Source organism: Ailuropoda melanoleuca, chromosome 1, assembly GCF_002007445.2.
Source record: "Ailuropoda melanoleuca isolate Jingjing chromosome 1, ASM200744v2, whole genome shotgun sequence".
In the NCBI taxonomy this organism is placed as follows: Eukaryota; Metazoa; Chordata; class Mammalia; order Carnivora; family Ursidae; genus Ailuropoda; species Ailuropoda melanoleuca.
The window spans coordinates 161,298,810-161,321,957 of NC_048218.1; the positions used below are offsets into that span (position 1 = coordinate 161,298,810).

At 41.9% G+C, this 23,148-nt stretch overlaps 1 protein-coding gene across 6 annotated transcripts in view; it reads right to left on the reverse strand.

Moving 5' to 3' along the window:
* The window catches only part of IGF2BP3 (insulin like growth factor 2 mRNA binding protein 3), a 141,518-nt gene that overhangs the window by 8,978 nt on the left and 109,392 nt on the right, over nt 1–23,148 (reverse strand). For 5 of the 6 annotated variants that reach the window (XR_004628152.1, XM_034669209.1, XM_002921331.4 and 2 more), the window contains 5 exons: nt 20,440–20,574; nt 19,053–19,175; nt 16,604–16,739; nt 15,009–15,134; nt 357–473 (listed from right to left, as the gene is read on the reverse strand). Coding sequence is in view for 5 of the 6 variants with exons in the window: in XM_034669209.1 (XP_034525100.1) it covers nt 357–473; nt 15,009–15,134; nt 16,604–16,739; nt 19,053–19,175; nt 20,440–20,574 (637 nt within the window). In the remaining variant the exon portion in view is untranslated. The remainder of the gene's footprint in view (nt 1–356; nt 474–15,008; nt 15,135–16,603; nt 16,740–19,052; nt 19,176–20,439; nt 20,575–23,148) is intronic. The other variant, XM_034669197.1, reaches the window with a different exon arrangement.

Here is a 23,148-nt window from a genome sequence, read left to right on the forward strand (position 1 = left end):
GAAGGTTCTTAGTGTCCTCCAACTGGGTGGACCACAGACTCATGACAGCACAGAATACTGTCATTTGGGACCTTGAGGGACCAAGGCCATGCGTGGGGAAGATGAGCTCGAACAAACCTAGGTCCAGGGACTTAGCAGGCCAAATTACCACTCCAGCGCTGGACTGCATACCTCCAGACTACTTTTTTCTGAGATGTCAGCTTGCTTCGTTGAAGCTGTTGATCGGGTTTTCTGTCACACCCTATGTAGCCCCAGTATAGACTGCCACGTTCGATTCGATTATAAAGTGGCAGGACGACTCATGTTCCCGTAACTCACTGTCGTTAAAGTACTAACCACAGGTGGCAGAACAGTACCTTAATAGAAGCTCCTGCAAAGCGCGAAAGCTGCTTGATGTGCTGCCCCTGCTTGCCGATGATGGCGCCGACAGACAGGGCTGGGATAAACAGATGCACGGTCTCCGTCTCCGACTGCTGTTGGAAAGACAGGACATACGTGTGTATTTGGTAAAATGAGGCTATTACCATTGGCACAGGGATGGGGGCATTCTCATACAGGAGGAGTATTAGGAAGTTGACAAGAGTTCGTTGGTAAGAGTTAACCTGAAGTTGAGAACAACATCTCATTCGTCCTGAAAGTGTCTAAATTTAAAAGGTCTCTCTACTCCACAAAATTTTCTTCAACTTTAGGATGTCACTGATTTGCAGATTAAAAAGGTAAGTCAAAGTCATAAAGTTTAGATGCTTGACAAGTCAGTGAAATTCTGGGCCACACATCAACAGACATGACTGCACCCAAGGACACCAAGTCTACACCTTATCCGTGTAGGTTTTGCTTCATACCTGATGAACTATTCTCAAAGGGAAGAACTCCTGAGTCTCATTACATATGACTGAATCGCGGAAAACCTTACCACCGTTCAGCACACCACCACGCCCAAGCACGGCAGGGGATTCGAGGAGAACTATATAGAGCACTGAAGTGGCAGAGTGCCCTAAGACTCTTTCCCATATAGTTCCTTACTCCTTCCGTCTCTGCCCTTCCTTTGCCACTTAACACGTGGACAGACTGGGAAACATTTTGAAGACAGAAACTCCTCAAAGATTTTTCAAAAATGCATTTTATCTGTGTACTTCTCAACTTCCCACTTCAAGCCATCTATGTCTTTCCTGAGTCATCTTCCCTTCAAATGGTCGTTCTTGTAGGGCTAACACACACACACTCAAGAGGACACAGTGACTGGGTTCCCCCCCGCCCCCCCCCAAAAAGGCTAATCCAAGATCCAGTGATGTTACTGGTGAGCTACAGGTTCCAAAATGGAGAAGCCGTGCACATGTTCATACGTTAATACTTGCTTACTTTTTAAGTAGACTCCATGCCTCGTGTGGAGCCCAGCGTGGGGCTCCAGCCAACAACCCTGAAATCAAGACCTGAGCTGAAACCAAGAGTTGGACGCTTAACTGACTGAGCCACCCAGGCGCCTCAACACTTGCTTACTTTCTAACAACATTAAGAAAAACATGCTTCCAAGGGTAAGTCAATTCTAAGAAATTCATTCCAAGAAATAGTTTTTATTTTCTAAGACTTTTTTAGAGCAATTTTAGGTTCACAGCAAAATTGAGAGGCAGGTACAGATTTCCCATACATGCCAAGAAATATTTTAAGATGAACCACAACTGAACACACTAACTTAATATGCAGTTGTGTGTTTTTTTTTTTTTTTAAGTATACCTACCAACTAAGATTTATAGAAATACTAGAAGATATATTGCAGTAAGAAATGTACACATTAGGGGCACCTGGGTGGCTCAGTCGTTAAGCCTCTGCCTTCCTCAGGGCATGATCCCGGAGTCCTGGGATCGAGCCCCACATCAGGCTCCTCCACTGGGAGCCTGCTTCTTCCTCTCCCACTCCCCCTGCTTGCGTTCCCTCTCTCACTGGCTGTCTCTCTGTCAAATAAATAAATAAAATCTAAAAAAAAAAAAGTACACATTAATTACTTGGTAAGAAACACTTCACAGAATTCTCTCTTGAGCCTTCTTACATTCCTGTTATGGAGGATACAATAAATTCCGTTTCCAAGTACTCAAGTTGGTCCCTCAAGTACTGTAATATGTTCACACAGAGCCATGAAACAGCTTTAGTCTGATTTCTCATTTACCAAACTCTAAATTCATGAAGTCTCAAACGTGTCAACAGTTTTGCTTTCAAGCATCCCAGGAACTAGGAAAATCTCTAGAATATGATCATGTTAAGCAGTTTCTGGAAATCTTAGTCAAAGGCAACAGCAGCACTGGGCTCATTCATTCTTACTGCATGAGGAACTAAATTCTGTGCTACTTCGTGCTGGTCCACCGAATGACCACCACTCTTACAACACACAAGTGAGCAGAGGCATTATCCGCTCCCTCTCCTCCCTGTTAAGCGCATTGTGCAAGCAGAGAGCGTGGAGCGCCCGGAACCCCGGGTCTACGGGAGCTGCTGCTCAAGAGCAGAAAGCCCCGTACACACGAATCAGCCATTCCACCTGTCCCTCGACACACACTTACGAAGGCCGTTCCACCACAGGACACAGCTGACTCTATTTAGCAGGAATTTTTTTTCATAGTCTTTATAGTTTCCTCCCTCTGATGCAAAGATTTTCTAAAAACTAAATTAGTACAGAAACACTCTGGAAATAACAACAAAGGCCGGGCTGGTTCTTTAAAGGAAAACCTTTTGTCTATGTACCAGTTAAGAAACTGAAATGAGAAAAGGGAAATATTAGGTAAGACAAAAAGGTACAATAATGTCAATAAATCTGAAAATGTCAAAAATTTGTCTAGTAGGAGTTACCAAAAATCAATCAGAAGAATTTATGTTGACCCAAACAACCGTTACCTCTATAATCAACTCATTACCTAAATAAAGCATCAAGCCCAAATAAGTTTAATTCTTCCAGGCAAAATGCTCAGGAAGAATGAGCATACCCAGTGGAAAAGACGACATGGGAAACTAGGTAAGGACAGGCAGACCTGTTTCATGGGGGGAAATGGATTTAATAAACCAAAATAGGAACTGAATGGGAACACGCTACCAAAAACATGTTCTAATTTGGTTTTTTTTAAGCATAACGATACAGCTTGAATCTCTTCCCAATGTCATTTATATGCCCCTGCCTCATCCCCCTAAAAAGGGTATTCCTACAGCTAGACTCACCACTGTGGTCTCATCTCCACGCACGTGTGTGTGTGTGTGTGTGTGTGTGTGTGTGTGTGTGTGTGTGTGTAGTTACCAATTTTCAACTAATTCATGTAATGCTGCAATCAAATCTTTGTACAAAAAATTGTGCCCTTGTACAAATACCTCTACTACATAAATTCTTCGAAGTAAAACTGCTTTAGTCAGAGGTTCCGAACATTCAAAATTGATAATTATCAAGTTATACAATAAGTTTTCCACTCTGTCCACACAGAATGGTGGAATCCCAGTTAAGACATGCATGGAACATGTGAGAACTACCTTTGTGTTTAGCGTGGTGCGAGATGGGTTAAAAGCATGCTGAGGTCAAAATTCCGGTTCCAGAAGAAGGTAACTACAAGCAGGGAGCAGAGGCACACGGGATCCCTGTGTGGTCAGAGTCTGTGAGTCCTCTCTGTGAGGCCCATCACCTCATGTACACCTCACAACCCATACAACTAATAGAAACTAACGACATTTCCATTTTAAAAATGAGAAAACTGAGTGAGAGAGGTTAAGTGACTTGTACATGGTCATATACCGACTGGTGCTGCGGCCGCATTCAACCCTGGACTGATCCCTTAAGCCATTAAAAAAAAAAAAAAAAAAGACGCACCCCGCTTCCCACAGGCACGGATGTGCTTACACCACAGAGCTGCAGAAGTGATTCTTAGGAACAGCCCGGGGCGCCTGGGTGGCTCAGTTAAGCGAGTGACCTCAGCCTGGGTCATGATCTCAGGGTCTTGGGATCAAGCCCCACATGGGGTTCTCTGCTCAGCAAGGGGTCTGCTTGTCCCTCTTCCTCTCCCCTTACCCCACTGGAGCTCGCGCTCTCCTGCTTGCTCTCAAAACAAAAAGACCTATGTAACAGCCCAACAGAACTCTCAGCTGAGGAGGTGCTGCCTTCCCTGGGGCTATCGCTCTTCTCTCTACCTTGGTATGACTTTCTGAGCCAAAAGAAATTTCTCACGTGTCATTGGCAAAAGCTCAAGCCTTTGATCATCAATGTGCAAAAAATGGCATCAGAGATAGTCCATTAAAAATTCTTTATTTGGGGGGCACCTGGATGGCTCAGTCGGGGAGCATCCAACTCAGAGTTGTGAGTTCAAGTCCCACATAGGCTTGGAGCCTACTTTTACAAAAATTCCTTCTTTTGAAGAAAAGGGATAACTAAAGATTAAGAATGATGTAAAGGGGGTCAAAAGGCACAAATTTCCAGCTATATAATATACAGTCATGGGAATGTAACGTACAGCTTGATGACTATAGTTAATACTATACTGTGTATTTGAAAGTTGCTAAGAGAGATCCTTAAAGTTCTTGTCACAAGGGAAAAACTCACTATGGTAATGGATGTTGACTTATTGTGGTGATCATTTTGCAATATATACAAATACTAAATCATTAAGTTGTACCCCTGAAACCAATGTTGTATGTCAATTATACCACAAAAAAATTTACAAAAACTTTTAATAGTTTAATTGAATCTCACACACACACACACACACACACACACGATGCTCCAACAGAACAAGGATCTGACAGCAACAGATCTGTTGTCTCATCTGCACACACCCATCTTATGTGTGTTTAAGGTACTTTATAACTTAGAGTCTCAATGTCTGTTTCCACTGTGAGAATAAAATAACCGCATCACAGAAAACTTGTCAAGAAAAAAATCCACTATTCCATGTTTACCTGACAGTTATTTTGTTGAATCTGAAGGTGCTGTTTTCAAGATCTGCAGAAAGTTTGGTTTCCACATTTTTTCACTAATTTCTAAAACACGGCAATCAAATCTCTAAACATCAATCTCGTGCCCCTATACTAATACCTCTAAGATTTTATGTAATAGAAATGCTGGATCGGAGCATTAACATTTAAAATCGACAGATATTTCCAAATTCTCATACTAATACATTTATTTTATGGTCAACGATTAAAGGCGGAAATCATTGTATTTTGAACCACGCCTTTCGCACTTACGAAACAGAAAGCAACTTACGATTCAAGACCCCGTTTGAGTTTTCTACAGATAAAAATCCTCTGAACTGTGCTCTTCTTTCAAAGTGTTCGTTGACCTCTAACCCACATGTACCTCCTATTTCCTCTTAAGAGTTAACCTCAAGTTCAACTCCAGGAAATATTACTGAGGAAATCATCGGATTCTGTTTCTTTGGCATACGTATAAATAGCTGTACTACTTTCTTTACGATTGGTATTCCTGGTGTTTCCCCGGATGTCCTACCGCACTGCAGGACTAAGACAGCGGTCAGCTGCGTGAAGCCTTCCTGGTGGCTGCACGTAAGCACTCTTGGAACAAATACCCAAGAAGAGGGTTTGCCTTCCCACTCAACTCCGAACTGTGCAGATCTGTGACAGGGGCCTGTCCTGCACAGCTTGACCAAGGCACTTCTGTTGCTATTCATCAGTGAAGAACACCGAACGAATAACGTTAGTTCATTCTTTAGTACTTCCCAGTCCTAAGAATAGGGCCTGTGTGTGCAGAGCACCACACCTCACAGCCTGTCAGTGTGTCCCACAATGACCATGTACCGTTTATTGAAGGGGACACTTTAAGGCCTTTCTTATTTTAATAACTGCCTTCACGTAGACACTGACCATAAATTATGCTTAATGTTAATCTTAATTTGTCATTCTAGTCCTTATGGTAAAACTGATAATCTTAACTAAATTTTTTTTTAAGATAGAATCTAAGTATTTTATCTCACTGAGAACATCTATACCATGTTTTCTGAATAGCATACTTTTGTTTTTGGCCTGACAGTGATAAAGGCCTTTTTAATGATCAGACTAAAGCCAATGTGTAACTCGCCCAGATCTGCCCCATTGTATTTTGCCACGACTGTGTAATTATTTGTTTTCTGGGCCTTGTTCCAGAAAGATTTTAGGCTGCTTAGAAAATACACATAATCTAGAAGTAAAACAAAGGAGGCGAAGAAATAGGAGCATAGGGACCTGAATATAAAAGATGAAGCCAGGAGTGCTGCTCTTGTATACATTTGGCTCTAAGCTTCCTAGCAGCTAATTTAAGAAAAGAAAATCAGCTGTATAATTGAGTACGCCTGGAAGAGAAAAACTATCCATTTGCTTTGTAAAAAACACTTCCCGGGACGGATCCCAGAGAGCAACTTCTGTCTTCAGAGGAGCAATGTTAACAGGCATCCTTGGAGCAAAAGCCGCAGAGCCTCGCAAGCATGGTGTGGGCATGTGTCCTGGCCTAGAAGATACTGAGGACAACTCTGCTAGGAGAAGAGCTCAAACCTATGTTGTCGCCACGAAAGCTGAACAAAAGCCAAATAATCTTTCTGACATGGTGATGAAAGGCCACCAGCGCTTTTTTTTGTTGCTTTTTGGGGGTGGGGATCGAGTAGGAGTGAACACATCCCATACGAAGACTAAGAACAAACTTAAAAGTTGTGTGAGGCTTTGGAAGAGGAGTCGTGGTCAATAGAGAAGGGCCGGAAGGACCAAATTTTAACAGAACTTCGGGAGGGGAGAAGACATAAAGACTCCGTATAGAGACAGAAAACTGTTCTGTGCTGGGATGAACAGGAACAAGGGAGGCCGTCGAACAGAAAAAGCAGTGTCAGAAAGCAGCAGCCTAGACATACCAGGAGGCAGGCGGTGCCCCACCCCGACGGGCAGGGATGCACTCCTGGCGACGGCGCCTGACTCGGCAGATGTCTGAGGCTTGGGGAGACGTTTCTGAACATCACCCAATGCCCTTCACGCCAAGTCCATGTCCACCCAGCACCTCCCTGACCACAAGTTACCTTTACAGGAGCTTTTCCTCTGGCAGTATATGGCACCTCCCAGAACTATCCTGTCTCTCTGACAATCGCTAAACTCGTCTGTGGAGCAAATTACTGTTGTGGAGAGTTCTGCAATTGCAAGCTTTGTTTCCAGGGCGTGGATATGTAGACAGCTCTCACTTACAAAACGATGAAGCCAGAACAATGGGTTATGATAAGCCTCTTGCACCTGTGACTTTAAGTCTCTGAGATCAAGCTTGAAAAAACTCCTCAGCATTACCCTTTCTTAATACACACTCTTTGCATTTAAGTTCATGTCCAGCTGCATTACCCTGAACCCTTCTTCCTAAACCTTCAGAGGTGAAGGGTAGTCACATGACCCAAGCTGCTTCCCTACGGATTTCTGCCAGATGCCTATCGGCAAAACTTCCCTTGGACTTCTTGGCAGACTCTATGTTATAGCTTGAAATAACATGAGAACAAAGCTGCTCAACTGAAAGTTTGCATAACTGGGGAAGTCTGCCAGTAAGTAATTCCTCACCATCTATCACGAGGAGATACAAGAATGAGCAAACAGTAAGGTTAAGTGTATCTACTTTGTGGGGAACAGAATCTAAGACATCACAAAGGCACGGAGACATGCCCGCCAGCCAACAAGACCAGGCTTCAGGAACCTGGAAGGATGCCAGTGTTTCCCTTTGGTTTGTACAACAGATACTCCTGGGGTTTTTGTTTTGTTTAGTTTTGTTTGTTTTGTTTTAATGGATTTGGGTCTGGAACTGAAATTAAGTTTACTCAACTCCATGACCTGAACAGAGTATTGAAGTCTTNTTTAAAAAAAAAAAAAAAAAAAAAAAAAAAAAAAGGCACAGAACGTTTCTCCCCATAGCTAAGTAACCAAGGCCTCCTAGAGGTACTAAATGTATACAGTAAGTTATTTACTTTGAATTTTTTTTTACTGACAAAAGAGCTGTACCTACAATAAGAAATCCTAAGAAGTAAGGCTAAGAGAATGGACTCAAAAATCCCTTTCAACTCCTAAAATATTGTTTTTCAAAGAGCACCTTGAACTAGCTAAAAACCTACGAAAATGTTCATCTTTCTTGTCTTTTCAATAAACAGAAAGTTAGCAATTTTAGGATCACATTATTGTTCTGGAGACTTCTGGGAAGATTCCAAAGACACTCTCAAAATTACGAAGACAACAGCACTGAGCTAACTTCTGCCAACCCAAATGCCAGGAAGTAACACTCAGCCATAGACGCTGCCCTGTGCGCCGCCAAGTTCAGCTCCTGCTCTGTTCAGAAGCTGCCAAGTGCCTCTTCCCTACTGTTCGAGCGTTTTTGAAAGGAGCATTTCTTGTCATTTCTAAACTCAAAGTTTGCCAGTTAAGTACTGCATGAGCCAGCTGCTAGGCAGGAACTAGAGACTTTTTGTCCATTGGAAAAACCAACTCTGGCTCTATTAGAAAAAAATCCACCTGGCAGGTTCCAGTTAGAATACATCGTTGGGGGTGGGGGGAGGTGGGAGGGTGAACAAAGTTCTGGAATGGAACAGAAGTAAGGGATTTATCCAAAGTCAAGGTGCATCAATTCTCCTTTCATGTTACAAATCAGCACTGAGAAAACATGAGTAGAAAAGTGAAACAACTCTAAAAGAAAGAGGAAGCAATACATAAAAAGAGGCAGAATCTTTGAAACATTGAGTCATCGAAACTGACTTCTTACCAGGCAATGCACACTTCAAGTGGAAGAGATTCACGGCTAACCTACAGGGCATGGAGGATTAAAGAGTCACCCTCAGTAAGCCACAGACTACCCGTGAGAGCTCCTAAGGGCCGGCAAGCTTCGCATCCGCAGCTGCAGACGCCACGCCACGAGGCCGCACCTGCCAACCTTTCCTCTGTTAACCCAGTTTTCAAATACATGTCATCACAGACCCTCACAGACCCACAATACTAGGTTCTTCAGCAAGAAGAACAGTGAAGCCAAAGGGGGAAAAAAGGAATGTAAAAAAAAAAAAAAAAAAAAAAAAAAAAAAAAAACAAGAAAAAAAAACAAGAAAAAAGAAATTGATAAAGCTTTGGTAAATTTAATTATTGCCTTTAAAAACAAGTTTGTGTTTCAAAAAGTGGTGACCATTAGGTACACTTCATAGTATCAGTGAGCTGAGTTTAGACAAAGAACTGAGTCTAATAATATACAGTGACGGCAAAGCTACTCCAGCTGAGTACTTCCCCACAAAGAAGTTCTATACTGAAACAGACCTTGTGAAAGAATTGCTCCCTTGAAACAGTAAATTAGGAAATTACCTCACAGCTATTTGGAAGGATAGTTCACTCTAACTGGTATCCAGAAACACAATACAGTTCTCTGAAAATGGTGTTTTCCCTTTGTTTCGATGTGAAAATAATCTGTAGGAGTGGAATCTGAAAGATCGAATTTTCTCCTCCAGAATCAATTTAGATTATCCTGGGTTTTGTGTGTGCGTGTGTGGTTTTTGTTTGGTTTTGTTTTTGAGAGAACTTAAAAGCTCACCTGCACCCTCCCAGGCTCTGCACGATTCCCTTTATAGGGACTAGTACTAAATCCAGTAGGCAGATTTATTCATCTCTTCAGTTATACACATGGTCTCCCAGCTTCTCTCGCAGGCAGATGTGACTGATGTTATGTTCTGGTAACAAGACCAACCCGTAAAAGTGTAAAAAGCTATTGTCAGGCAGTATCCTTATATGAGGTGGCTGTTGATTTTAAACCTTCATCCTTGCTGGCTGGACTCAATGGCTGGAGCCTGAGCAGTCACCCTGGTCCAGGAGGCAGCATGCTAACTAAGCCAACAGGAGCACCTGTCCTAGATGATGCAGCACAACCACTCCCAGCCTTGGACAGTCTACCCTTCGCCTCTTCTGAGGAAGAAGGAAAACTCATTTAAACCATTTTTTTTTTCTCTTGTAACACATAGCCATAGCTAATCCTGATATACACAGCATGCCAAAATATATTTAAAGGCAGGAAAACAGACATATGGCAGCATCCCATAGACACTTTTGAACTGATATTTATGGATTGTAATAACAGGTGATCCAAAGAAAAGGGGGCAAGTTTTTGACTTTTGTTTTGTTTTTAAAGAGAGAGAGAGAGAGAGAGAGAGAGAGAGAACAAGCGGGGAGGGGGCGCCTGAGGGAGAGAATCTTACGCAGGTTCCATGCCCAGAATGGAGCACGATGCAGGGCTTGCTCTCATGCCCCTGAGATGACGATCTGAGCCCAAATCAAGAACTGGACATTTAACCGAACCACCCAGGCGCCCCTTACCCACACTTTAAAATAAAGCACCAAACAAGCTAGAAAGAGTGACATACCTGAGTGGTATGTATTTACACTTATCCCAAATATCGTCTACTGTGCATTACCCTTGATATCTTTCCAACATGTAAGTCCGCCTTCCATAGAATAGTAAGCATTCCTTGCAGAACAGTAGTTTGACAATGAATGGGTAATGAAAAACTTCTGATGACCTTTACGAAATCACAAATTTCTGAGCTTCCATCTGCTCCCACTGAGATTCTGATTCATGTAAGTCCAAGGAGAGGCACAGGTTCTTAAGCAGTTAAGAAACAGAGCAGCTGTTGTTAACCTTGGCCACTTCCACACGGGAGTCAGCCAGAGAGCTTTCCGAAGCAGTAATACCTGAGCCTCGTCTCCAGTTCCTGCCCTGGGGGATAGACTCTAGCACAGAAGGTCTGGGGTAATTCTAACGTAAAGAACAAAAAAACATTTTTCCTCGTAAAGCAGAAAGTAGAGAAAGCTATTCTTTACAGAACATTGCCAACTAATAAATGTAAAAGATGGCGACATAAAAATAGTAATATATGATTGGGCGACCATCAGCAATGGATAGTAAACCCGCTGGGGGAAAGACTGCTGGGGAGCAAGACACGTATTCTCAAAGTACTACTGACTAAATCTTAATCATAGACGGGGAAGTGCCTTTACAATGCAGAGATCACACAGATACTACCTTAATTTTATGATCAAACAATATGACCAACAATGAAACACATGACATTATCTGCTTTCCAATGGGACAGAGAGAAGATATTCCTGCCCCCCAAAAAAGGTACAACCCTGAGCCTAATCATGTACAAGCAGTCAGTCAAACCCACAGGCGACATTCTAACCACTCGCCTGGATTTTGCAATGCCATAAATAAGAAGACAAGAGGGGAGGGTAGGCAGTAGGTGACACCACATGAGATGAACTCCTGCTGAAAAGAGAAAGAGGGGACTAGAGAGACACGACAACTAACGGCAATGGATAACCCTTAACTGGATTCTTTACTAAAAACACAGCTATGTAATAGAACATTATTAGGGTAACTATGAAATTTAAGTACAGACTGCATATCAAATAATATTGTGCCAAGTTGCTTTTTTTTTTTTTTTTAAGATTTTATTTATTTGACAGAGAGAGAGAGAGTGAGTGCATGCCACAAGTGGGGGAGTGGCACCAGAGGGAGAGGGAGCAGCAGGCTCCCCGCTGAGCAGGGAGCTGGATCCCAGGACCCTGGAATCACAATCTGAGCTGACAGACGCTTAACTGATGGAGCCACCCCCGCGCCCTTGTGCCAAATTTCTTAAGAGTGATGATGATACTGTGGTTAACATCAAGGTGAATTCCTTGAGGACATGAAGTTAAAACTAGTACACTGCTCCCATTAATAATTACCTTTAATTACAACATTTGTAAAAATATATACCAAATTTCCAAGACAGGATTATAGACCTACGTATTTCTAAGAGGAAAGGTAATTGCGAGCACATATTTTTGAAATCCACAAAAAGATTTCTTCCATGCTAGAGAAAAGGGGTAGATTACAGGAATAGTTCTCCGGATAATTCCTGACACATTCTTTGAGGTCTAAGACTAATATGCAGAGATAAAGTTAGGTTTAAATCTACAGAAAAATTGCAAGAACACACTCACCTGCAGCAAACACATGCAATGTAAGCATAATTTATCAACTATTCCAACTAGACAGATGGTAGATTTGTCTTCTTTCTTAGCACATAGTGTTTCAGTACCTCCCACACCAATTTAGAGAAATGTCCATGTGTGAAGTTGGGGATTCTATTGTACCACTGCCTACAGACATGAATAAAATGCCCACTTGAATTCTGCAAGTAACCTGGATTGCTAAGATTGTCCACATTTTATCCCTTTAATAAGAGAATTTCCTTTTCCTGCCCATGAAACCACCAGGCCTTGAGGGGTTCTGAGCTCCTTCCCCTTTGCAGTGCTTCTACCGTTGTTACTGGCAGCTTCTCCACCTTCTGATCTCACTGGCTGCTTCTCCACCTCGCTGATTCAGTTTTAAAATCTCAGGAAAAGCAAAGACCACCTATTCCAGTGGGATCTTCCTTACATTTACTTTTGATTCGCTTTTATTAAAGATCACCGACCCTCTTCTCCCATTCTTAAAATGAAACAAAATCTCTACTTGCTTAAGTCACTCAGACGTTTAAAATCATAAAAGTCCTTTGGAAATACTGTTTTTAACATACTCTCACTTCTCTTAAAACAATCCTAATTTATCTTAGAACACAAGAACCCATTACACAGAACTGTATCACTAAATTACAAACCTGATGAAATCTAGATAATATTCCTAGTATTTATGTATCTTAAAAATAGCTACCTAACAATTCACTTTAGGAATTTCTGTACTGAAGCAGCCACATAAGTATAAAGGACCGAGTGTTCGGTAATGCTACCAGTCATAATGTGAGAAGCTTTACTGATCGTGATATGTAACGAGTACAGAGAAAAGAATTTAAATGGCACCTCAGTTTACAAATTGGGAAAGTGAGGAACAGACAAACTATGGGGCGTGCCCAAAGAGAAAGGTGGGTTAGGGCAGGTAGCAGAGGTGCAGGTTACGTAAGAACTTCTTTAGCACAGAGTTAAATAATCAGCTCCTTGTCACTTTTAATCAATGCTGTCTTACACAAAAGCATCAGGGATACATCTGCCCTAAATGCAGTACTATGACAAACGCATCTATTTATAATAAAGAAACTAGCAGCCATATTAGATGTTAAGTCTATATACTCTCCAATTCCTATTTTAGGCTTTTACCCTCCTCTTAAACTTTTTATTTTTTTTTTTTAAAGATTTTATTTATTTATTTGACAGAGAGACAGCCAGCGAGAGAGGGAACACAAGCAGGGGGAGTGGGAGAGGAAGAAGCAGGCTCCCAGCAGAGGAGCCTGATGTGGGGCTCGATCCCAGAATGCCAGGATCACGCCCTGAGCCGAAGGCAGATGCTTAACGACTGAGCCACCCAAGCGCCCCCCTCTTAAGCTTTTTAAATTACTGAATTCTGTAAAAACTAGAAATGCCTGACTCGAGAGAAGAGTCCTTAGAGGTAATTCATCTAGTTCATTTTCTTCATTGCGCAGGTGAGAAAACAAACACAGAGGGAAGAGGAGAGTGACCTATGGCGATACAAAGCGCAGGCAGAGCTGGGCTGGACCTGGGCTCTCACCCCAGGGATCCTTCCTGCAGCCCCTTTAAGCATCAAGCTACACACAAGTCAGCTACTTCACAGCCCCTTTAGCTGTGCTGGAAAGCTTCAGATAATGCATGATGAAATCTATTCACACTGAGGTGGCACTGAAATTTTTATGCCTATCCACAGATTCATGGGCTTTGTTATATGGCTTCCAGGGCCAAACATGTTTGGAGCAGCAGGTGAGTTGCAGGGGAAGGTGCAAATGTCGCTGATCATAAAGGCAGAAACACTGCAATAAGGGGCCAAAAGTGAAGAACACCTAACACAGTCTGGTGGTTAAGGACAGGCCAAGGGAATTCTTCATAAAGGGATAAAATATGAACAATCTCAGCAATCTGTGTTCTCTGTATAATTCCAGAAGCATTTTACTCTACATGGAGTCTAGACAGTGTTATAATGGAATGCCCAACCAATTCCAGCTGGACGTTTTCCTAAACTGGTATCAGAGGTACCACTCAAAGCATGTATTCTGGAAGAGTCAAACAGGAAGGGAGAGATTTTAAACAAATCCGTGACGGAAGATCCTAGAATGTTGCTAAATTTCACATGACTGTCTACCTCCAATTATCACTGATTATGCAACAGAATTGTAACTACTTTCTAAAAAAATTACTCTGTAAAGTATCTGGTATGCTGCATTTTTATACTATCACTGGTCTCCCATTTTTGAAACCTGAAGAAAAAATGCTATTCTTAAAAAAGCAAATACAAAAGTCAGGTTTCTTTCGTAACAGTCTACCTCTTTACAAACAAATAAAAGCTATTTAATGGTTGCACATGCACAATAGACCTTGAGCAAAACTATCTTGAGCTCACTATTTAAAAAGCACACTCAAAATGGAAAACATGTCTCTACTGACCTTTAAAAAAAAATTATATATATAAAATATATATATATATATATATTTGAGAGAGAGTGGGAGGAGAGAGAGAAGTAGACTACCCGCTGAGCAGGGAGCCCAACATGGGGCTCGATTGCAGAACCCTAAGATCATGACCTGGGCCAAAGGCAGACACTTCACCGATGGAGCCACCCAGGCTCCCCTTTATTGACCTTTCAGAGCAGTTAACTTCCAAGTGAAGTTAAAGATGAAGGAAGCCTTTGAAAAGTCCTTTCCTTCAACCTTTAGAAATAACTGATGTCCCCCCCACCCCAAAGTCTCAACCTTTTTGATATTTAAAAACCAATGTTGACAATCCTACCACTCCAAAACTGCTGTTCTGCCTACTCCACAAAGGGGTAGGTAAAAAGATTCTATTGACATGAACTGGAAAGCATACTCTGGCTCTCAACCGATAGATCATATGGGGGCAGGTTTTACATTAGAATTTGTCCCGATTAGCATTTTATGTCACACTGCTTGAGGGGAACAAAATCTGACTGTGTCCCTCTGACTGCATCCCACTCAGCCACACAGAAAGCCAAGGTCCATGATCTTACCTCAAACTGCGGGTAAGGAGGAGTCATCGCGGAAGGGGGCCCTGAGGTGGGAGGTGGCATCCCTGAAGTGGGTGGGAACAGACCCAAGGCATTCAGATTTAACCCAGGAATTAAATGTGCTTGAAGCTGCAAGAGTAAAAAAGTCTCTCATTTTACAATTAAAAAATCAGGTGTATTTATAAGTGACAATATTCAGACTGTGACCTCTTGTTTAGTAAAGAAAAAAAATCATTTTATGACTCAAATTTTAGAGCAAAGCAGATGTTCCCTGTAATTATATTTGAGTATATATGTTTATATTTCTTGATATTTTAAAATCCGTGTGCTCATTTGCCCCCTCCTTGATGCGAAGCTACACGAGCTTTCTCAAAGCAGGAAACACACCCTTCCTTTCCTTAATGACCAGCTCGGAGTGCTTAACCAAATATGTACTCTGTATGCTGTGGGCACAGTAAATACAGACCGAAACATGCATTAGTTGAAGAAGAAAGCAAACAAGATTTATACACTGAAAAGCAAACCAGATACAGAACAAGCCATTAAAAGAGTTTTACTCCTTGAATAAAATTTGGCAGCCATGGGTCTAAAGGCCTAAAACAAAGTCAAGATCTTTGGAAATCAGGTCCCATCCCATGTAACTATGGCAACTAAACCTATCTTTGAGGTGGAGACGCCAGACTTGAGGCGTGAGTGCCCCGGAGAATCTGTAAAAGGTATATGGAGTCGGATTTGCTCGCAAGGGACTCTGAGAAATCAGAGGAGCAGGGATGATGGAAGGTGGGTCAGGAAGCCAGTCATGTGGGCTAAGACAATCAGCATTCTTCTAGGCTCTTCTCACAAAAGGTAATATCATTTCTCTATTTCCCTTCTTTTAGGTGTATAGCCCAATGGAGGAGTGTGTTTTCAATCATTCACTTGAAAATTCAAAATGGACTTTTGAAATGTTACATTGTCTGTACCCTCCCATCTATTAAGGAATGTCAGCCATTCACTTTAATTGCCTTCATTGTGCTAGAGAAATTATTTTGTCATTTTTAATTCTTTTGTCTCCATGGCTTATGACTAACCAAGTAAGTCTTAACTTTGAATTCATAACAGTTGCTTCTATATGCATGTTATCTACTGTAATCCCAGTCCTAATCATGGCATCACTGTAGGCCCAGTAGCCCCACCTCACAGATGAGGAAACCAATGCTTGGAGACCACGCAAGAGAACAGAGCTGTAGCTAATAAGTGACTGAGCTGGGATTCAAACCCAGTTCACATACCTACCTCTCAAGCCCACACTCCTACTATACTCATTCAAATTAATATTGTGTCGAAGTTATTAACCTTTTTAGGTAGGTATTAGCCTTACATAACAGATAAGGAAGCTAAGGCTCAAAGACTAACTAATTTGCTAAAATCACAGAGAGCCAAGCCTAATGTCAAAGCCTTCTTCCCAACTACCCCTGGGCACACTCACTATCGTGCCAAAAATCAACTAGAGATTACATCTAATGCCGGCACCATTAAAGACAACAATATTAATGCAACTGAAAACATCTTTTAACGGTTCATCAAAATAAAGGCATGTCCTCCATATTAAAACTAACATTCATAGAAGCAATATCGTTTTCATAAGACTCCCTGATTTTCTTCATTATCTCTTCCTCAGCTTTGGCACAGGTTTCAACGTTGCCTTTAACCGTAATGGTGCGCTCGGGGTTATACAGCGTCAATTCCTGCAATCTGCAGAATGAGAGAGAGGAGAAAGAGAACGAACGGAAATTATAGGAGGAAGACAGTCCATAATAGTTCGGCCACAGATGGCAACTAAAACCCAACTCTGGTGGCTGGCAATACATAAAAGTGGGTGGTCAGGCAAGATGGACAAGGAGTAAGCCCCAAAAGACATGAATCCAAGAACTGGAAAGCTGGAGAAAATACTTCCCCCATTCCTACCTTCTTAATAAAAAGGTGTATACAGTTCAATGAAGTCCATGTTTGAAACACGGTGTACTTCTTGTCCACTTAAGGTGAACCTTTCTCACAATTTAACGGGGACACATAAAGAAAATGATCTGAGGCATGTACAGTTTGAGTGGAAACCAAGAACCAGATGTACCTCACCTTTCATAAAGATGGTCCAGTCTGCACGGACCAATTCTAAACATAACTGGCATTCTCATGAAATTCCATCTTCTGGGTCACCAAGCAAGAAATAAGCATGGAAATATTCCCAAAAAGCAAACCAGAATTCTTGTGTCCAAACTTACTTTTTGCCAATAATTTTTGAGTTTAGATCAAAGTAAGCTGGAGAAAATAACATAAATCAATCTGCCTTGACTAAATAAAAAAATGATTCCTTGATGACCACTAAGACCACTAAAAAGTTAGAGGCATTCACAATATTCAGCATCTCCCTGCTGACCTAGTCCCGCTGAAGCTTCAAAATCCACTCAGATGACGTCTGAGACTGCCTGAGCCCGAGCCCGTCAACAGGCTTGAGAGAAGCAATGGGAGACTCTTCGCCGTGGAAAACAAGACTAAGTACATAGACTGAAAGGATACAGAAGATTGGTGTAGCTCTCCTTCACAACCGCAGTTAAAATTCTCATTTTCGCTACACAGCAGAATGTCTTAAGCTAAACCTGAGCCAGATGAATGGGTTAGTATTCCTTAACTTTGTCTCTAATTTGCTAGAAAGGCAAACATCTACACAATGAAGGCTATGTCGTAGACTTAAAAAGTTTATTTTTCTTCTCTGGTCTCAACCCACCACTCCCCTAAGCATTTTATACTACAGTTTTTTTTTTTTTTTAAATAGCTGCTTTAGAATAGCTTTTAAGGGGCGCCTGGGTGGCACAGCGGTTAGGCGCCTGCCTTCGGCTCAGGGCGTGATCCCGGCGTTATGGGATCGAGCCCCACATCAGGCTCCTCCGCTGTGAGCCTGCTTTCTTCCTCTCTCACTCCCCCTGCTCGTGTTCCCTCTCTCGCTGGCTGTCTCTGTCTCTGTCGAATAAATAAATAAAATCTTTAAAAAAAAAAATAGAATAGCTTTTAAGATTTTTTTTCTCTTAAAACCCTCCCCTTTCTGGGTGTAAAATTCAAGACAGGGTAGGATTGTTTATTATATGGGTTTTTTTCTTTACAATAGGCAGGACTTTCTGACTTCCAACCACTGCCTTCTTTGAAAACTCCTTGCTACGTCAAAATGCTGCCTCCCTCTCTTTACCATTCTTCCTCAGTTTATCCATCTCTTCTCACCTCCTCTTCTTTGGGTACGCTGATGTAAACTAAGAATAGTTACCCTCAGAAAGAGAGTCCTTTCCATATAATCTCAGAGCATTCATGGACCCAAGGTGTGGCAGCCAGTTTCCAAGATGACCTACTGTCCAGTAACCATAGTCCCTCCCCTCACTGAGTAGAGCTGACTTGTGTAAATTATATTAGAAAAATGATACAGTGTGATTTCAGAGGCTGTGTTATAAAACACAGTGCCACCTCCACCTTGCTCTTTCTTGGATAATCCACTCTAGGGGAAGACAACTACCAATTCTTAAAGACACCCAAGCAGCCCTGTGCAGAGGCCTCACACCAACAGCCAGTGTGGACTTGTCCGCAACATCAAGAGACCCCAAGCCAGAACCCCCCAGGTCAGCTGCTCCTCAATTCCTGACCCACAGAAATTAGCTGAGCAATACATCTTTCCTATCGTCTCAAGCTGTCAGATGTTGGAATAGTTCGTTACAATGGATAATAAACTGGGTTACATACTTCAACTTCGGGAGTACATATCAGAAAACCTGACCAAGACTTCAGCTAGAAAATACGAATGTAAAGTATTTAGTGCTTTCTGCAGCTTTAGTAGGAACGGATAATGCTTTCAATACAGGTTAGACACCGATAGTAGATTAAGTCTGAGAAACCAAATGTAAGTATGGTGGTACAGGCTAGCTCAAACACGTCAAAGACGGGAGAAGCTCTGCTTAATACAGAACCTACAACTTAACAACGGTGCTTGTGAATTTTCTAACTCAAAGAGAACAAGGCAGCACTTACGGAGATATCGTGATTTTAGTGTCAGTGTCTTGCTCAATTTTTTTAAGGTTTCTTCCCTCCTTACCAATAAGACGGCCTACAAAGTTATTATGGGCTAAAATCTTCAAGGGAATCTCTTCTGTGCTGTAAATAAAAAAGAAAAAGGTCATAAAATCAGGGTAAGTAAATCTTCTCCTAGGTAAAAAGATAATATCCATTCATTAAACATTTACTTCCTACCTACCAGACAGGAAGCATAATGCCAGGTAGAGTTTAAAGTCTGCTGACCTACATTCTAGCAGTGCATGAATAAAGGGGCACAGACACACACACAAAACACTAACAAGTATTTGAAGTTAAATTTTAAAACCATTTTCTTTTATGCATCTTCCAAGGACAGATTCTCTTAGCTCATTGAAAACACCTCTTACTCAAACCCATATCCCTAAATCCCCAATACAATTATACAATGTATAAATGCAAAACAGTATGATTTTGATATAAATTTTAAAATGCATACCTAGAGATACATGCACAATTACAGAAAGAAACAGAAGAAACAACAGTGATTACTCTTTAGGAGAAGAGGGTAAGAACAGGAAGGGGGGCTTTCACTTTTCATTGAGTACCTTTTTGAGTTTCCAATTGATACGTATTGCTGTTTAAAAATATCACTGGTATTATCTGGATAGTGAGCTTTTTAAAACTTGTCTCTATTTTGAAAAAGAATTATAAACTTATAATATAGCAAACATACAACCCCTTATAACTAAAATACATTTAACACATGTTAAAGGTCCCTACAAATTAAGTGCTGTTGGTTAGGGCCCCAGGCTAACTCCAGTACCTTAGTCTGGACTCTCCTTTTAGGGTAACCCTGTGCTGTACGCTCAAGCGGCACAGACCCAAACTCCGTTCACTCTAAGTTCCTGCAGGACAGGCATTTAGAGTTTCAACCTGGAACCCCAAGTCAATCTCCAGTTCACCTTAGCACAGGATTGGCGATTTCTCCGCCTCTATCCTCGCTGCTGCTGCAGAGTAGGGCTGCGCAGATATCAAGAACAGAGCTCCAGTGGGTTCAGGGTAAAGGAGTCAGGATTTGAAGCACATTTTGGGTCAATCTCAAGGATTCTTCTTGGTCCTTAGGTGGGCTTCCTGTCCCCTAAGTGCATTCTTCTACAGCTCGACTTTCCCCATTCCTCTTGGTCACCCCATATCCAAACATGATTGAAAATAAAATATTTAAAAGACTTATGCTTTCCAACCAAATCAATAGTGCCAACCACTGTAGCCCTTCAGGACGGCATTTCCCGGTGTTGGCTGGCCATGCCTAAGAACTATGTCCTTGAATTCCAAGATAAAACAGCATGAACATCAACCTCTTCACAGGTTAATCCTCTTTACTCACAATTTTATATCTTGAGCTTCCTTATGCATAATCTCCAGAATAGACTTACAAGCCGCAGAAGTACCTTCAGGGGTGGAGAGGATAGTAATTGACTTCTCAGCAGCACCTGCATTCTCCTTACGATGGACATCGATTCTTACGGTGAGCACAAGAGAAGAAGAAAACGAGAGCTGTAAGCACGTATTCACAATTACAGGGGGTGAGTACCAACTTCAAAGTCATAGGACTTCCGGGCAAAGAGTGCATGACTCACTTCCCTCAAGAGTATAAACTCTTGATAAGCTGTCAACTTTGAGGCCTTAAAGACAAATTTGAATTCCAGGAATATTCACTCCCACCCCCTTTTCTCAAGTAGGCACATCTTTTCATTCTCCCAAGTTGTATGTGCCTAATTTTTTATTTTGGTGTCACAGAACAAACATCTCACGTCAGAGAGCCTTGGTTCAGACAAAAGGCTTTCTTCTGCTCTAAAGCAAACAGGAGCTGGAATGCAAGCCAAGAGGCCCAGAGTTGGAATCCCACAAGCCAGGCCGAACTCATTATGCCACACAGAATATCCACTCTCCATTGTATGAGATGTCACTTGTCTGTTTCTTCTTGGAAGGCTCTTTCCACATTTTGCCTCCTTGATAGAGGAAAGTCCGCAAAAAAAGAGTGATAGCAATGGAACCCCAGAAGATGGCAACTCTACTTCAAGGAAAACCAAACAGCGGGGCACCTGGGTGGCCTAGTTGGTTAAGCATCTGCCTTCGGCTCATGTCATGATCCCAGGGTGCTGGGATCGAGTCCCCGCATCGTGCTCCCTGCTTAGCGGGGAGCCTGCTTCTCCCTCTCTCTCTGCCTCTACCCCTGTTTGTGCTCTCCTGCTCTGTCAAATAAATAAAATCTTTAAAAAAAGAGAAAAAAAAAAAAACCAAATGGCTGATAAACACAAAATGAGGTTCAACCTCCCTAGGAATCACATACACGTCGATCAAAATAAGATGTCACTGGATTCCAGACCTCCAAATAGTTTAGATAAAATGAAGTGTTGGCAAGAGGATGTAAGTGGGCACACGCACTTTGGTGGGAGCGTAGAGCAAACTGGCAGGAACTGTCAAAGCAAAAACGCTTATCATCTCTTGAACCAAGAATCTACTTTTTGTAACATCTCCTACAGATACAGTCTCATATGTGGCCTCACCCCCAGCATCACTGACATTTGGGGCCCGATTAAATCTTTGGGGGAGCTGTCCCGTGCACAGAAGGGCGCTCAGCAGTATCCCTGCCCTCTACCCATTGGATGCCAGGAGCACGCCCCTCATCCAGCTGTGACAAGCATACCTGTCTCCGGACGTGACCAAATGTCTGCTGGGGGAGAAGATCACCACTGCTTGAAAACCACTGGCCTAAGAATGTTCACTGGAGCGCTACTTAGACAGAAAGAAAACTGGAATGATCTTTCACATGCCCATCAGGAAGAGCTGCTTAAGTAACATGTCACCTAGCGGTGTACAAACATGTTGTCAAGTTACAGGTACCACACAGGAGGGGGTCCTTCATCTTAGGTGAAAACAACACATGACAGAATTTCTCTTTTAAAGCTACACATGTTAGTAGGAACGAGGACAAGCCCTGTAAAGTTACATTCCCACCTCAACAACGGCTACCTCCAGGGATCAGATAAAAGGTAACCCCTGTTTTTTAAGAAAAATGTGGGTGCTTGTATATTTTGAATTAAATCAAAATAACTCTTCTGTTGTTTGAAAAGTATAAGAAAGAAAATCAACTATCTGGAAAAGTGTGTCTGGGGAAAATCAAGTACTGGTGAGTCCCTCTAGCCACCTGAACACTAGAAAACCTACAGAACTCCTGGCCTTAAGAATGACCACATCAGGGGCACCTGGCTGGCTCAGTCGGTTAAGCATCTGACTCTGATTTCAGCTCAGGTCATGATCTCAGGGTCCTGAGATCAAGTCCCATGTCAGGCTCCACGCTCAGTGGGGAGTTTGCTTGAGATTCTCTTTCTCCATCTCCCTCAGCCCCTCGCCCTCCTCTCTAAAAAAAATAAATAAAAATGAAATAAAATGTACTTGGCTTAAAAAATAAAAAGAATGACCACTTCATCACACCAATAATGTCAAGGTTTGGATTTCATTTTCTTAAATGTTTGAAAACAGAAGATTTATCTCAGAATTAAAACCTAGAACTAAAAATAAGGGCAATGAGTAGGTAGAGGGATGGGTGAGATAAAGGGGATTAAGAATACACTTAACATGGTAAGCACTGAGTATGTATCCAATTGTTGAATCGTTACGTTGTACACCTGAAATACATTAATGTAACACTGTATGGTAATTATACTTCAATTTAAAAAAATTTCCAAACCCTTAGAAAAAAAGAAAAAGGCAATGTAAAAATGAAACAAATAAGGGACATTTAGAAATAATTAAAAAGTGCCACAGGTAACAGTCCCAATCTCAGGAACTGTCTTTCCGACCACTGTTTCAATCCCCCATCACTGTAAGTATTGCTTATCTTCTAGTAGGTAACATGTTAATCTTCCTCCTTCTAGTTTATTTCCACCCGCTCACTGTGTTAAGGATTACAAAAACTCTGATCCTCTGACAGAAGGAATATTGCTTTACAGATCAGGGTAGCCCTCTGAGACCATTCCAGAAACAGAGGATCTAATAATGACTAGTTTCAACGGCAAGAGTTAATTAAATC